A 15,267-nucleotide genomic window follows, 5' to 3' on the forward strand; every position below is an offset into this window, starting at 1 on the left:
TAACGCTATATCTAGTCTGAACTCGGGGCTGCGACGACAAATGATGCCTGCCTGCCTGCGAGTCCCTATTCCCCAGCCCCCTCCAGATGGGCCCCGCCTAGCCTGGGAGGGCCATAGGAATCATGTCTCCTGCGCCTGACCACTACGACCTCAAAACCCTCAGCACTTTCTGTGAATCTCTTTTCCTGCATTCATCTCTCTGCAATGAATGAACAGCGGGGCTAGCCTGGGATTTTAAAAACAGCAGAAATGACTTGAATGTGGCCACAAGAGGCCAGTGGAGGGCAGGCCAGAGGCCACAGGAATGAGCCTTCTGTAAAAGGTCCATTCTGGCCTGAGGGTGGGCCTAGGAGAGGATGCTGGGTGTGGTCAAGGAGATGAAAAAAGCCAAGGCCTTTCCCAGGGAAAGATGGAAAGGACATTAAAGAGGGTGCAGCTGAGACAACTTCAAGTCACAGAGACCCTCCTGCATATCAGGGGACACAGCCATAAGGCCCCTCCTGTCCAGGAGCCCAGTGGGAGACCAAGGTTAACTGGAACCTCTGGGAATTCACCTTTGAGCCCCTTGGCACCAGGACTTTAGAGATGCTCCACTCCAGCCGGCTGAATGAACAGAGGATGAGCAAGGGGTATTTCTGCCCCAGGGTTTATTAGCATGGCACCTGGCAAAGCTTAGGCACTCAGTAAACACTAGTTTTCCCTTCCCTTCCTTAGCTACTGAGAGCCAATTCATAAACACAGTGGAAACTGGGAAAAAAGAAATAAACCAATGCTTAGAAAGTAAGTATCCAGGACTTCCCTGGTGGCGCAGTGGTTAAGAATCAGCCTGCCAGTGCAGGGGACACGGGTTTGAGCCCTGGTCCGGGAAGATCCCACATGCCACGGAGCAACTAAGCCCGTGCGCCACAAGTACTGAGCCTGCGCTCTAGAGCCCATGACCGCAACTACTGAAGCCCGCGCACCTAGAGCCTGTGCTCCGCAATAAGAGAAGCCACCGCTCGACACAACTAGACAAAGCCCACGTGCAGTAACGAAGACCCAACGCAACCAAATAAATAAATAAAAATTTTTTAAAAAAGAAGAAAGTATCCATATGTATAAATAAACATATACTATATTTAAAAGGCAGTAACACTCTTCCCATTCTTATTTCTTCTTTCTCTCATAATGTGCAACAGCAGGTAGAAAGATCTCGCGAAGGTTGATCCAAAGCCCACGGGAGTGAATGTTCTGGTAAACCTGGGGCTCTGCTGACGGGGGCCAGGCCACGTGGGGGCAATGCTGGCACCAGGCTCGGGCACCTCTGTACCACTCGTTAGTGGTCTGATTGGTAGCGGCCAGGTACAGACAGAAGCACAGGTAGCTCCCCAGGAGGAAGCTCAGCACCACAACAAAGCCCAACAGGAAGACAATCCTCGGGAAGGTCAGGAACAGGTACTGGGGGCAAAGAAGAAGCAGCACGTTAGGCAGCTAGGCTGTGACACGAGTCGGGGTCAGGAACCACCGGCCATGGTCACGTCCATATACACTTCATAACTGCCTTCCCAGCTCCCCCACCTCCATACACATCTGACCCACTGAACACAAAATCAGAACCAAAAACAGCACTGACAAACCTCCCAGGAAGAATTTCATATGGGATAAATTAAGTGTGTGCATTGAAGGAAAAGGGGAAGGACACTCAGGAGATGATGCCAGTTAGCTATTCAGAAAATAAACAGAGAAATGAATGTAGATCTTAGTTCATGCATCAACATAAAGTCCAGACGGACAGAAGAGATCAATCTCTCTCTGAAAACAATACGACCACAGAAATACATGTACAAGGGTATTCACTGTAGCACTGATTTTAATAGCCCCTCTTCCCAAAAGAAACAAGTTAAATGTCCATCCAGGAGGAAGAGTAAAACTCTGGGATAGTCATACTATAGAACAACAAGGAGCCTTTAAATTAGGTCAGTGTCTATGTACTAATTTGGAAAAGATGTTGGTAATATATTGCCCAACAAGAAAGACAAAATGCAAAAATCACAATGGAATCCTATTTGTGTAAAAACAAAACTAACTCCATGAAAGTGTATGGCCATATAAATAAACATAGAGAAAAAGCCTGAAATGTACACCAAACTATAAAAGTGGTTGTCTCTGGAGAATGAAACTGTTGGGAGGGGAGGGGAATAATTCCCAGTTTATATTTTATTTTTGTCCAAGATGTTTTAAATTTTCTTCTCCCCCCCCCCCCCGGCTTTGTAGAGATATAATTGGCATGTAACATTATGAAAGTTTAAGGTGCATGTAATATACAACATAATGATTATATATATTATATAATGAAATGATTACAATAACGTTAGTTAACACATCTGTCACCTCACAGTTACAATTTGTGTGTGTGTGTTGAGAACCTTTATGAGCTACTCTCCTGGCAACTTTCAAATGTACAATACAGTATTGTTAATTACAGTCACCATGCTGTACGTTACATTCCCAGGACTTATTCATCTTTCAACTGGAATAACTACCTTCACTTATTTTTCCCACCTCCCCCGACCCCTAAAAGTTCTGGACTACTTGAATTTGTATAAGTTCGTTTTTATGATAGACAAATAATTCTGAAAAAGTTCAATATTTTTGAAAGTTAGCAGAAAAGAAGTAGATACTCATCAAAACTCCATCAAAACTCCCGAAGGGGGAGACTTGCTAACTGAAGTTACAAAGAAAAGAGACAGATTCGATGAGGAAGAATGTCTAAAGCTTTTTAAACAACAAAAAATGAGACACACAAACAGAAAACAAATATAACAAGAATGAACTACCATTATTATCCAAAGACCTCAAACCAAAAGTTATTCTAATATCAAATAGGTAAACAATTAAAGGGCAGAATTCACAAAAAAAGATATACCAATGACTGACAGACAAGGAAAGTAATCAAAAGTAATGAAAGAAATGTAATTTGTAAAAAAGGGTAAACCATATTCTGTCAAACTAGAAGCACTTCCCATCCCAGGCATCATCAATGCCTGCTGTTATACAGTGAAAGGAACACTTACACACTGCTCTAACCACAGGTTTTAAGCAATTTGACAACATATGTAAATATCGGAAGACTTATAAATGTTGTCAGTCTTTGACCCAGTATTTATGTTGTTGGAAATCTATCCTAAAGAAAGTCCTAAATACAAAAACAAAACCATATACACAAGATTACCCATTGCAAAGGGGAAAATGCACTTCACGAGTGGAGGGAACTGGTGGTCACCTCCGTAAACCAATGAATCAACCTGGGCTTCACTGCTCCTATGTCACCTGATGGGATGCACTATGAAATACACATCCCACCTAGGAAGCATTTTTGCCAAAAACATTTAACTTGAATCTAATCAAGGCTCTAGAACTAACTTCCAGTTTACACTAATATAAAGAAAGAGAAAAATTAGATGACAATTAGGAAAAGAAAAATCTAGAACATGGGACATTTTAAAAGATAACTAGACTACTAAACGTCAATTTAATGGAAAAAAAGCAGGGGCATTATTTTAGAATAAAAGGACATAATATTCAAATGTAATGCATAACTATAAAATGGAATCTGGTTCAAGGAGGTAGAAGAGCTATAAAAGACATATTTGAAACAACGGGGAAATCTGAATATGGACTAGAGAGTATATAGATTTATTATTACTTTTCTTACATGGAATAATAGAATTGTAGATACGTATGAGAATGTTGACATTCTGAAAAAATGCATGCTCAGGTATTTAGGGGTGAAGCAACATCGTCTCCAACTTATTTCTAATAATACGGAGAAATATATACACACGTATAGAAAGAAAACAGATTAAAATGTTAACAATTTTAAAATCTAGGTGGAAGGTATATGGGTAGTCACTCTGTTATTCTTTTAACTTTTCAGTATGATTACAAATTTACATAATTGGGAAAAAACTTGAGAATAAAAACTACTCAAGGTTAAAACAACAAGGAGGTATCATGACATACCTATGAGAACAGCTGAAGTGAAAATCAGTGATAAACCTGGCAAAGATGCAGAGAAACCACTTACTCCCCAGTCCCTGGGGAGGAGAATGTAGAAAGGTACAAGCACTCTGCAAAACAGTGTGGTTCTCCTTTTCAAAACTTAAAATGGACTTACCATACAACCCAACAATCACACTGAAGACTTCTTTTCACACAGCAGCTTCTAAACCAATGTTCATAGCAGCCTCGTTAGTGACAGCCAAACACTGGAAATTACCCAAATGTCATTCAAAGGCTAACTCATTAAACAAACTGCGATCCATTCTCACCACGGAAAACTATACGGCAGTAAGAAGGAATGAACTACTGATACATGCAACCACTAGGATGAATCTCAAGGAAACTGTGCTGAGTGAAAAAAACCAATCACAAAATGCTACTGTAGGATTCCATGTATGTAACAATAAATAACATAATAACAAAGATAGAAAACAGATGAATGGTGGCCAGGCATTAGGGAGGTGGGGAGGAGGAGGATGTGGGTATCAGGGATAACACAGGGAGTCTGTGGTGATGGACAGAAGAGCACCTTAGTTGTGGTGGCAATTACGCAAAGCTACACATGTGACAAACTGCACAGAGCTACACACACAACACAAACGAACACATATATAACTGACACTGTGGACTGTGCCAATGTCAATTTCCTGCTTTTGTGCTGTGGTTGCACAGGGATTCTGGCATGGGGAGAGGAGCTTAGGGGTGCACAGGATTCCTGTAACCTCCTGTAAATCTATCATTATTTTAAAATAAGAGTTAAAAAGAAAGATGCAGGCTTTAGGACTATGTGTGTATTTTATCATATTAAGACAATATCCTTCAATTCCTATTTTCTAAGTGCTTTTATTATAATGGGTATTGAATTTTTTGACAGGCTTTTCAGCATCTAGAGAAATAATATCATTGTTCCTAATACTTAATAATGCTGTATAAGATACTAATCAATTTCCCAATATTGAACCAACCTTGCATTCATTTAATACGTCCCACTTGCTCATTTTATTTTCTTTGAAACAAAAGGAAAAAAACACTCAAGGAGAATTAGGCAGTTACCTAAAAAAAGACTGCTCGTAAGCCATTTCCCATAAATGAAATAGAAATCTTTTAGCAATCAAATGAGTTTTTAAAGAATGGCTTTGACTTTCACATTATGGTAAATTAATGGGCAAAGAATAGTCTTTTCAATAAATGATGCTGGGGGACTACCCTGGTGGCACAGTGGTTAAGAGTCCACCTGCCAACGCAGGGGACACGGGTTCGAGCCCTGGTCTGGGAAGATCCCACATGCCATGGAGCAACTAAGCTCGTGCACCTAGAGCCCATGCTCTGCAACGAGAAGCCAGCGCAATGAGAAGCCTGTGCACCACAACAAAGAGTAGCCCTCGCTTGCTGCAAATAGAGAAAGCCCATGTGCAGCAACGAAGGCCCAACGCAGCCAAAAATATAAATAAATAAATAAATGATGCTGGAACAACTGGATATCCACAAACTAAAGAATAAAGTTGGGGCTTCCCTGGTGGCGCAGTGGTTGAGAGTCCACCTGCTGATGCAGGGGACGCGGGTTCGTGTCCCGGTCCGGGAGGATCCCACATGCGGCGGAGCGGCTGGGCCTGTGAGCCATGGCCGCTCAGCCTGCGTGTCCGGAGCCTGTGCTCTGCAACGGGAGAGGCCACAACAGTGAGAGGCCCGCGTACCGCAAAAAAATAATAATAATAATAATTAACTCAAAATGATTAAAGATCTAAATGTAAGAGCTAAAATTATAAAATACTTTAAAGAATATTTAAGTGTAAATCTTCATGATCTTGGATTAAGCAATGATTTCTTAGCTATGACACTACAGCAAAAGCAACAAAAGAAAAAATAAATTGAACATCAAAATTTAAAACTTCTAAAAAAAAAAAATTTAAAACTTCTGTGCTTCAAAGAAAACTATCAAAAAAGTGAAAAGACAACCAACAGAATGGGAGAAAATATTTGTACATCCTGTATCTGATAAGAGTCAAGTGTCCAGAATACAAAAAAGAACTCTTGCAACACAAGAATAAAAGACAACCCAAATAAAAATGAGCTGCTTCTCCCTTAAACTTTCTTCTCCAAAGAAGATATACTAATGGCCAATAAGCACATGAAAAGATGCTCAATATCATTAGTCATTAGGGTAAATGCAAATCAAACCACAGTAAGGTATCACTTCATACCCACTATATGGCTATAATAAAAAAAAAGATAATAACAAGTATTGTTAAGAATGTGGAGAAATTGGAACCTTCATAGATTGCTGGTGGGAATGTAAATGATGCAAATGTTTTGGAAATCAGTGTGGTGGTTCCTCAAATGATTACAACAGAATATTATTTAGCCATAAAAAGGAATGAAGCACTGATTCATGCTACAAAATGAATGAGCTTTGAACATATTACACTAAGTGAAAGAAACCAGCTCAAAAGGCTACATATTGTATGATTCCATTTATGTGAAATGACCAGAAAAGGCAAACCCATAAAGACAGAAAGTAAACTGGTGGCTGCCTGGGTCTGGGGAAAAAGGGGATGGGGAGTGACTGCTAATAGATAAGAGTTTCTTTTGCAGATGATGAGATGTTCTGAAATTAGATTGTGGTGATGGTTATGTGGTTCTGTGAATATACTTAAACCACTGAACTGTACACTTTAAAAGGGTGAATTTTATGGTGTGTGAATTATATATTGATTTTTAAAAATTATATATCAATTTTTTTAAAAAGGAATGCCTTCACGTTTTGACTCAGAAAACAAATGCCCTTTTTCCAATTTTTAAACCTTAAGTCAGAAACATACAGCCCACAACATAATTACCTGAATATTAATTACCTGAACAACAAAGACAGTGTCAACCACCTGCAAGTGTCCAAAATCATTGATGTAAGTCTCCAGGTACAAGTCCGACACCATCACCAGCTGGACTAGAAACACAGTGCTCACCACAGCCATGGTGGCAGCCGAGGCCGTCAGTGTCAAGAGGTAGAAGAGGAAGTACCTGATGTTCCAGGCCCCGATGCAGTTGTTCACCCACACACAGTGATGGTCAAAGCGGTGCACACACCGGTTGCACACACCTGCACAGAAACGGGGGAGCCACAACCCTGCGTTGATCCTTGATAATGACACCGTGCACTCCTACCGAGAGTTCACACACTGACACTAGCAGGATGAGCTGGCAGTGTCAATGGCAGCTCCTGTCACCAAGCTTTCAGAACCGAAGGGGACAATACAGTAGCCAATACAGTAGCCACATGTGAGTAATGAGCACTTGAAATGTGGCTACAAGAGAAACTTGAAAGAATACTTTGTTGATATTGATAAATTCGCAGTTGTTTTTCAATTATGCATTGCTCCTTTGAGATCCAATGTGAATAATGCTGAACTTATTAACTTGGACAGACATAATTTTAGTGAACTTATAGTGATAATTAGTGAACTTATTAACTTGGACAGACATAATTTTAAAACTGATGCTTTTGCTTTAAAGTCAAATCAATTCTTCTGATAAAGACGAACCATTATGTCAATATAGATATGGATATTAAAGAAAAATGCTGGTTTATTTATTTGTTTATTTATTTTGGCTGCGTTGGGTCTTCGTTGCTGTGCACGGGCTTTCTCTAGCAGCGGTGAGTGGGGGCTACTCTTCGTTGCGGTGCGCGGGCTTCTCATTGCTATGGCTTCTCTTGTTGCAGAGCATGGGCTCTAGGTGTGTGGGCTTCAGTAGTTGTGGCACACGGGCTTAGCTGCTCTGCGGTGTGTGGGATCTTTCTGGCCCAGGGCTCAAACCCGTACCCCCTGCATTGGCAGGCGGATTCTTAACCACTGTGCCACCAGGGAAGTCCCAAGAAAAATGATGTCTTGGTACTGATTCAGTCATTGAAAAACTTTTAAGAATGTCTAGAATAGCTTCGGTATGTGAATCAGCTCTTTCAACTGTAAGTTTTATGAAATCTAAATACAGATCAAGAATTTCCAATAAAAATTTAGTGTCGGGCTTCCCTGGTGGCGCAGTGGTTGAGAGTCCGCCTGCTGAGGCAGGGGACACGGGTTCGTGCCCCGGACCGGGAAGATTCCACATGCCGTGGAGCGGCTAGGCCCGTGAGCCATGGCCGCTGAGTCTGCGCGTCTGGAGCCTGTGCTCCGCAGCGGGAAAGACCACAACAGTGAGAGGCCCGCGTACCACAAAAAAAAAAAAAAAAATTTAGTGTCTATTGATTGAGATGTACTGTAAATGTAAAAACCACGGAATTGCAAGGAATTAGTATGAAAACAGAATATAAAAATATCCACGAATGATATTTTTATACTGATTACATGTTAAAATGGTATTTTAGATTATCTTAAGTGACATATAATTAAAATAAATTTTTCCCATTTATTTTTACTTTTGCAACATGGCTACTAGAAAATTTTAAATCACATCGGTGGCTCACATTATATTTTTGTTGGACAGCACTAATCTAGAATCTTGGCCACTGCCCAGAAGAGTAGGCTCTGCCAGGACTGAAGTCTGCAAACACAACATCCTACAGAAACATCTCTTGAGCAGCAAGCACTGCCATGTGGCAAAGGAAGGGCTGTTTTGCCCAGAGCTGAAGGTTACCCACTACAGGAGAACACAAGACCTCACCTCTAGGCATCTCAAAGAAACCACTATCTAACTGTCCCCTACCAACAGAGGCCGCCTCATGTCTGGAGGTCAAATGGCCCTGCTTCTACATTTATGTAACATTCCCTTACAGATGAAGCCCACTTGTCTGCTGTGCGAGGGCAGAGCTGGAGGGGCCAGAACCAGACTTACTGCAGTGCTTGGATCGCGCTGGTTTCCTTAAATCACAAGTAGAACACCTCACGTTCTTTGGGAACATCCCTTCATCAAATTCATAAACTTGAAGAAAGAGTAATTCATTTGCTTTTGTTATGGTACCTGAAAAAAGGAAGGACAAGTGTCAGTTTCGAGCAGTACAGTGGACCAGATGTTCACACAATCTGTCCAGGCAAAGCACAACTAAAACTGCTGTATTTAATACTCCAAATAATTTATTTTTTAAATTAACAGCTTTGAGATATAGTTCATAAACCCAATTCACCCATTTAAAGTGTACCATCCAATGTTGTTTTTTTAAAATTAATTAACTTATTTATTATTTATTTTTGGCTGCATTGGGTCTTCATTGCTGCGCATGGGCTTTCTCCAGTTGTCGTGAGCAGGGGCTACTTTTTTTTTTTTTTTTTTTTTTTAGGGGCTACTCTTCGTTGAGGTGCACGGGCTTCTCATTGTGGTGGCTTCTCTTGTAGCAGAGCACGGGCTCTAGGTACGTGGGCTTCAGTAATTGTGGCGCACGGGCTCAGTAGTTGTGGCACGCGGGCTCAGTAGTTGCAGCATGTGGGCTCAGTAGTTGTGGCGTGCAGGCTCAGTAGTTGTGGGGCACGGGCTCAGTAGTTGTGGCAGGTGGGCTCAGTAGATGTGGCGCTGAGGCTCAGTAGTTGTGGCGCACGGGCTCAGTAGTTGTGGCACACGGGCTCAGTAGTTGCGGCCTGCGGGCTCAGTAGTTGTGGCACACGGGCTCAGTAGTTGTGGCATGCGGGCTCAGTAGATGTGGCACAGAGGCTCAGCAGTTGTGGCATGCAGGCTCAGGAGTTGTGGCACACAGGCTTAGTTTCTCCGCAGCATGTGGGGTCTTCCCAGACCACGGCTCAAACCCGTGTCCCCTGCATTGGCATGCGGGTTCTTAACCACTGCGCCCACAGGGAAGCCCCCATTCAGTGGTTTTTATAGTCACAGAGTTGTACGACCACCACTACAATCAACTTTAGAACATTTTCATCACCCCAAAAAGAAATCCTTTCAGCAGTCATTCTCCATTTCTCTAATCCCACAACCCATGGCAACCACTAATCTATTTTCTGTCTCTATGGATTTGCCTTTTTTGGATACTTCATATAAATGGAATCATACAATATGTGGCCTTTTGTATCTGGCTTCTTTCATTGAGCATAATGCTTCCAAGATCCACCCATGTTATAGGATGTATAAGTACTTCATTCCTCCTTATGGTTGAGTAACATTCCATCCAACAGGTATATCGCATTTTATTTATCTGTTCATTAATTAATGGACATTTGGTCCTTCAAGGATAGAAAAGATTAAAATAAGGGAATGGGGACTTCCCTGGTGGTGCAGTGCTTAAGAATCCACCTGCCAACGCAGGAGACACGGGTTCGAGCCCTGGTGGGGGAAGATCCCACATGCTGCGGAGTAACTAAGCCCGTGCACCACAACTACTGAGCCTGCACAGCTAGAGCCTGTGCTCTGCAACAAGAGAAGCCACCGCAATGAGAAGCCCGTGCACCACAGCGAAGAGTAGGCCCTGCTCACCGTAACTAGAGAAAGCCCACGCACAGCAATGAAGACCCAATGCAGCCAAATATTTAAAATAAATAAATAAATAAATTTAATTTATTAAAATAAGTGGATGGGAAAAAAAAATACCTAGCAAGTATATATCTAAAAACAGTGTAATAATAAATATGAGTATCAGACAAAGGAGACTTGAGAGCAAAGAGTATTACTAGTAACAAAGAGGCTCACTGTATTTTGAAAAAAGATTCAAGAGATGATACTAATTCTAAACTTGAATACGTCTAATATGAGTATATATAACTATTATACACACACACACACACACACACAATAGCTTCAAAATATGTGAAGGAAAAAACCTGTCAAATCTACCAACAGAATGAGATCACATACCTCTCTCAGTAATCAAACAAAAATATTAGTATGAATATAAAAATCTGAACATAATTAACATCTTGATCTAATGGACTTATATCTTTGCCTGTGCCCAAGGACTAGAAAATATAATACTCTTTTCAAGAACACATGGATCATTTACAGAAACTGACCACATGCCTGGGCGTAATGCAAATATCAGTAACAACTTTAAAAGAAACAGTTTCATATAGACGGCAAGCTCTGTATATAACACAGTTAAGTGATAATGTTTAAATAGTTCTAAATAATCTGTGGGACAAAGAAGAAAAAAATAAAACTAGAAAACATTCAAAACTGAAAGATCATGCAAACCCTACATAGCAAATTTTTTGCAAAGCCCTTGGAGGGATCACTACTTGTTTGTAGCACTGCCAGTGAGACAGACAGTTGATCTGTCCCCATTTTCTATACTAAGAGCCTCAACTTACCAGGGTTTGTTTCACAACTTAGGGCAAAAAAAAACAGGTTTACAATCAGCAGCAGATAAGGCAGAAAAAGGTAATTCAAGGAGAACTCCAGCTCTTGACAGAGGCCAAATATTTCCCAGGTGTATTCAGTATAAACCATTCCTTGCAAGATGAGATGCAGGATAACAAAGGTGTGGTTTCTGAAAGGACACAGGTACATGACTTGTTCACAGGGGCTTCTCTGTGAAAAAAATCACACCACACTACAGGAGGTGAACCAACGGACAACCACTTCCTTTGGGTTTGAGACAACAGTAAGAATTACATTAGAAATCATGTGAAACATTTCACCTAGTGCCTACCACATAGTAAGTACTCAATAAATGTTATCTATTATCATCATCATCTTTGTTGGGAACTGAGGTCTCAGTATCAGTATATATTTCTTTTTACAGAAACGCACGTCAATACTTTCCCATTCTTTAAGTATTGATACTTAAAATTTGATATGTCAAAACCCCAGAGATAAAAGGCAGATTATCTGTCAGTAGAGGTTCTGAACCCAGGACTCTTGATCCCTGCAGCATCCCTCCCTGTATCACGCTGGAAACAAACAAGGAACCTCCTAGAGCTAAAGGACAGCAACAGTTAATAATCGAAACAGAAAAGAAGATAATACTTAAACTCTGAAATATAAATACCGTGTATGGAAGAGGTAATGAAGCAATCTTAGCATGGCTCTCCGAAGGCATTCTGGAATTATATACGAAATTATCTGAAACAAAAGAAAAGAGAAAGGTTCAGTTTCATTTCTCTTTCTCCCCACTCCTAAACAAATTAGATGCTTCTCTTTCAGCCAGCAATATTGGTGATATTAAGGCATGTTTCTGCATGTGAGCAGAGAAGAGATTTAAGTGAGAATAAAGAGGAGGGCTTCCCTCAGCTGGCCTTCCTATGATGTCAACTCCTCCATTTCCATCCTGACCCCAAACAAGGCATTAAGTCGGGGTCTTCAGGCAAAGAGAGGTAAGCAGAGGGGCTGGATCAGGTAATGCTGATGTGAACTGTTAATGTAGCCTTTCCCTGCCTTGGGTTCAATCCTAGGTTCCAGAGTCCACCTCCAGATCACGGAGCATTAGCCCAGGTCCCCCCACCAGGCCAACCGCTTCCCAAGGCTGCTCACTCCAATTCTGCTCACTTTGATCCCTGGAGGAGTGTGGGCAGCCCGATGTTCAGCTTTCTACTCACGCTACCCCCAGTTTCACCCATCAGGCCCCTCCAGGCAGACACTGCTCACATCCATGCCCAACTACAGGCATCAACTCTAGAGAAAAACAGCCAACCTTAAGAATGCTATCTTCTCTTAAAGCATCATCAAAAGATTACTTTTGGGACTTCCCTGGTGGTCCAGTGGTAAAGAATCCACCTTCCAATGCAGGGGATGCGGGTTCATTACCTGATCGGGGAACTAACATTCCACATGCCCACGTGCCACAACTACTGAGCACACAAGCCTCAACGAGAGAGCCTGCGTGCTGCAAACTACAGAGCCCACATGCTCTGGAGCTCACGTGCCACGACTAGAGAGAGAAAACCCGCGCACCACAACTAGAGAGAAGTCTGAGCGCCGCAACTAGAGAGAGAAACCCAAGTACCGGAACGAAGAGATCCCGCACACCTCAACAAAGATCCTGTGTGCTGCAACTAAGACCCGACACAGCCCAAAAAAAGGGAAAATAAATAAATTAAATAAATTTTTTAAAAAAGATTACTTTCAACAGTAACAAAAACAGAAAGAGAGAGACTTTCGAATATACCGCAAGTGCCATAAATGAAAGGACAAGTGAACGAATAAAAAATGGCATCTCTTTTTTGTTCTGACAGAAAATTGGTGAGCCTTTTAGACTGGTGGTATTCAAAATCCCGTGGTCTCCAACCATCACTGTTACCTGTGCTCCTCTTCTGACCAGGCCTTTAAAGCAATGGGTTTTCGAGCAGATGCAGATCGTAACAACACCAATCAGCATAAAAGCCAAGTAGAACAAGAAGAGAACCAGAAAGTCCATCCTGGGGCTACAAAGGAACAGAAGGAGTGTGACTATTACTGAGGGATATAGTCCAACACATATTCTCAGACATCAATTCCCTAAGTGACTCCAATTCCCTAAGTGACTCCAAGCAGATTCTTCATCCTTCAAGCACAAATTGTCTCTCAGTGGGGCTTCCCACCTGGTCACCCTTCAAAAGTTTCCTAATCAAACCACTGTGGTCTGCCTTGTGGCATCTCCTGCCTGCAAATCCCAAAATAAGTGGGGAAGAATATGCAAAATGCATCCCCCTTCCCTCCCACAACGATAAATCAGTCTTTTACTCCCCTGAATACAAATATTCACAATGACACTGATATGAAGGTAACCAAAAGAATCTGCTGACATTGCTCTTGGAACAAGCATCCACCAGAGGCAGTCAGGGGGCCCCTGCCAGGATCAGGCACGCTGTCCTATGAAGATCCCTCCAGGACAGTGACCACAACAATCAGCGATCACCCAGGGGGACCAGAGTCAACACACAGGCCTGTATTAAGAAACTGGAAATGGTTACTATTGGCCTTGGCAGATATGGTTCTGGGCAGAACTTCCAATTAAGATAACCAAACTAGAAAATCCTCACGAGATAAGGCAGAGGAAACAAAGAGCAGCAATTCTCACGAAGTGATTCAGGGTCCCCAGCCTACATATTTCCTTTGTTTGGATAGTTTTCAGCCGGCAGCTCTGGCATTCCTCCTCCGAACATTCACGGAGAATCCAAAAGGCATCTCCTCTTGTTCAGCGGCGTGCGCCCGGCACAACAGGTGGCACCCAAAGCTGCAGGAGACATGGCTCCTCTAGGAAGCTGGATCTGGCTGCGGAGACATCAATTCAACCCTCACATAATATGACAGGCTAGGAGTCAGGGGCGGAATACATTGTGTAAAAGAATTTGGAAGTCAAGGGATGTTGAGACCCCGCAGGATGTACGGGGCTGTAAGATTTCTAGACAAAAAGCTCATTGGGAAGAAATAACCCGGGAGCCTTGGATCTCGGTGTTTATCCCTATACCTGAGGAGCCCACGCTGGGGACCCAACAGAAAAGCATTCCCGATGCTACTCTCCGTCCGAAGATCCCAGCGGGTGGGCCTGGCCGGCGCTTTCCCCGGGAGCCGAAACCGGGGTTGGGGGGATGGGAGGTGCAGAAGATCTGTGCGCCGGGAGGGGTGGAGGTGGGGCTGCAGCTCCATACACAAAGGGGAAGGGCGAGTCAAACACGGAGACGAAGGGCCCTGTGCCAGCCCGGGTATCTAACAGCCCAGTGGAGGCGGACTTACCGCCGAGACCAGTCTAACGCCAGCCGCACCTGGTCCGCGCCTCTAGAGCGCGTCCCCAGACTTCCGGTGGATCCGTGACGTCATCACGCGACGCCATCGGCCAGGCCGACTTCCGGCGGAGGTGCGTGCGGACAGACGGTGGGGCGGAGCTGCGGCTCGTGTTCTGCACCCTCGGAGTAGTCTTTCGCTTCCCGCCTTGACTCCTCCAGAATGTGGTCAAGTCTGACGGCTGGGAGGTCCAACTTCATAGAGCCGTTGCCAGAAATCTTACAAAGAGACTGTCCCAGGCCTGGTGCGGGCGAGGACGCCGCTGTTGTGAAGCGGACCGAGCCGCCCACCGGCCTGGGTAGAGCCCAGTCATGGCTCGGCTCCCAGCCGAGCAGGGACCCCGGGCGGCCCAGGGCAGGCACACCTAGGGGCTCACACCCTGTGTCTTAGTGGTGGACAGAGTTCGCTTTGCTTTCTGCCAATCACACCGTTGGGACCTGTCTGAACCGTCCCAGTGTCTTTGCTCCTGCTGTCTCAGAACACCTCTGAACATCCTGCCCCTGGGAGCATGACGATTGATTTGACTCCAAACCTAGAGGATAAGAAGGAAGGCTGTTTAATGATAGTTGAACCTGGAGTGAGAAAAGCTGCTTCCAAACA

General features: G+C 43.2%; 1 protein-coding gene across 2 annotated transcripts; it reads right to left on the reverse strand.

Annotated features, from left to right (window-relative positions):
• Nucleotides 1-1,096: 1,096 nt before the first annotated feature.
• Nucleotides 1,097-14,671, reverse strand: ZDHHC4 (zDHHC palmitoyltransferase 4). Of its 2 annotated transcripts, none has more exons than XM_082857091.1 (8): nt 14,620-14,671; nt 13,990-14,157; nt 13,205-13,328; nt 11,957-12,030; nt 11,277-11,455; nt 8,869-8,994; nt 6,894-7,138; nt 1,097-1,437 (listed from the first exon to the last, which is right to left on the reverse strand). In XM_082857091.1, the coding sequence occupies exons 2-8, from the start codon at nt 14,046-14,048 to the stop codon at nt 1,147-1,149; spliced, it is 1,098 nt and encodes a 365-aa protein (XP_082713217.1). In that variant the 5' UTR covers nt 14,049-14,157; nt 14,620-14,671; the 3' UTR covers nt 1,097-1,146. The 2 variants fall into 2 exon arrangements, with proteins under 2 accessions (XP_082713217.1, XP_082713218.1); XM_082857092.1 differs by having other exon boundaries at nt 13,964-14,157.
• Nucleotides 14,672-15,267: the final 596 nt, after the last annotated feature.

This window comes from Leucopleurus acutus (genome assembly GCF_964270905.1).
Source record: "Leucopleurus acutus genome assembly, chromosome: 16".
Classification (NCBI taxonomy): Eukaryota; Metazoa; Chordata; class Mammalia; order Artiodactyla; family Delphinidae; genus Leucopleurus; species Leucopleurus acutus.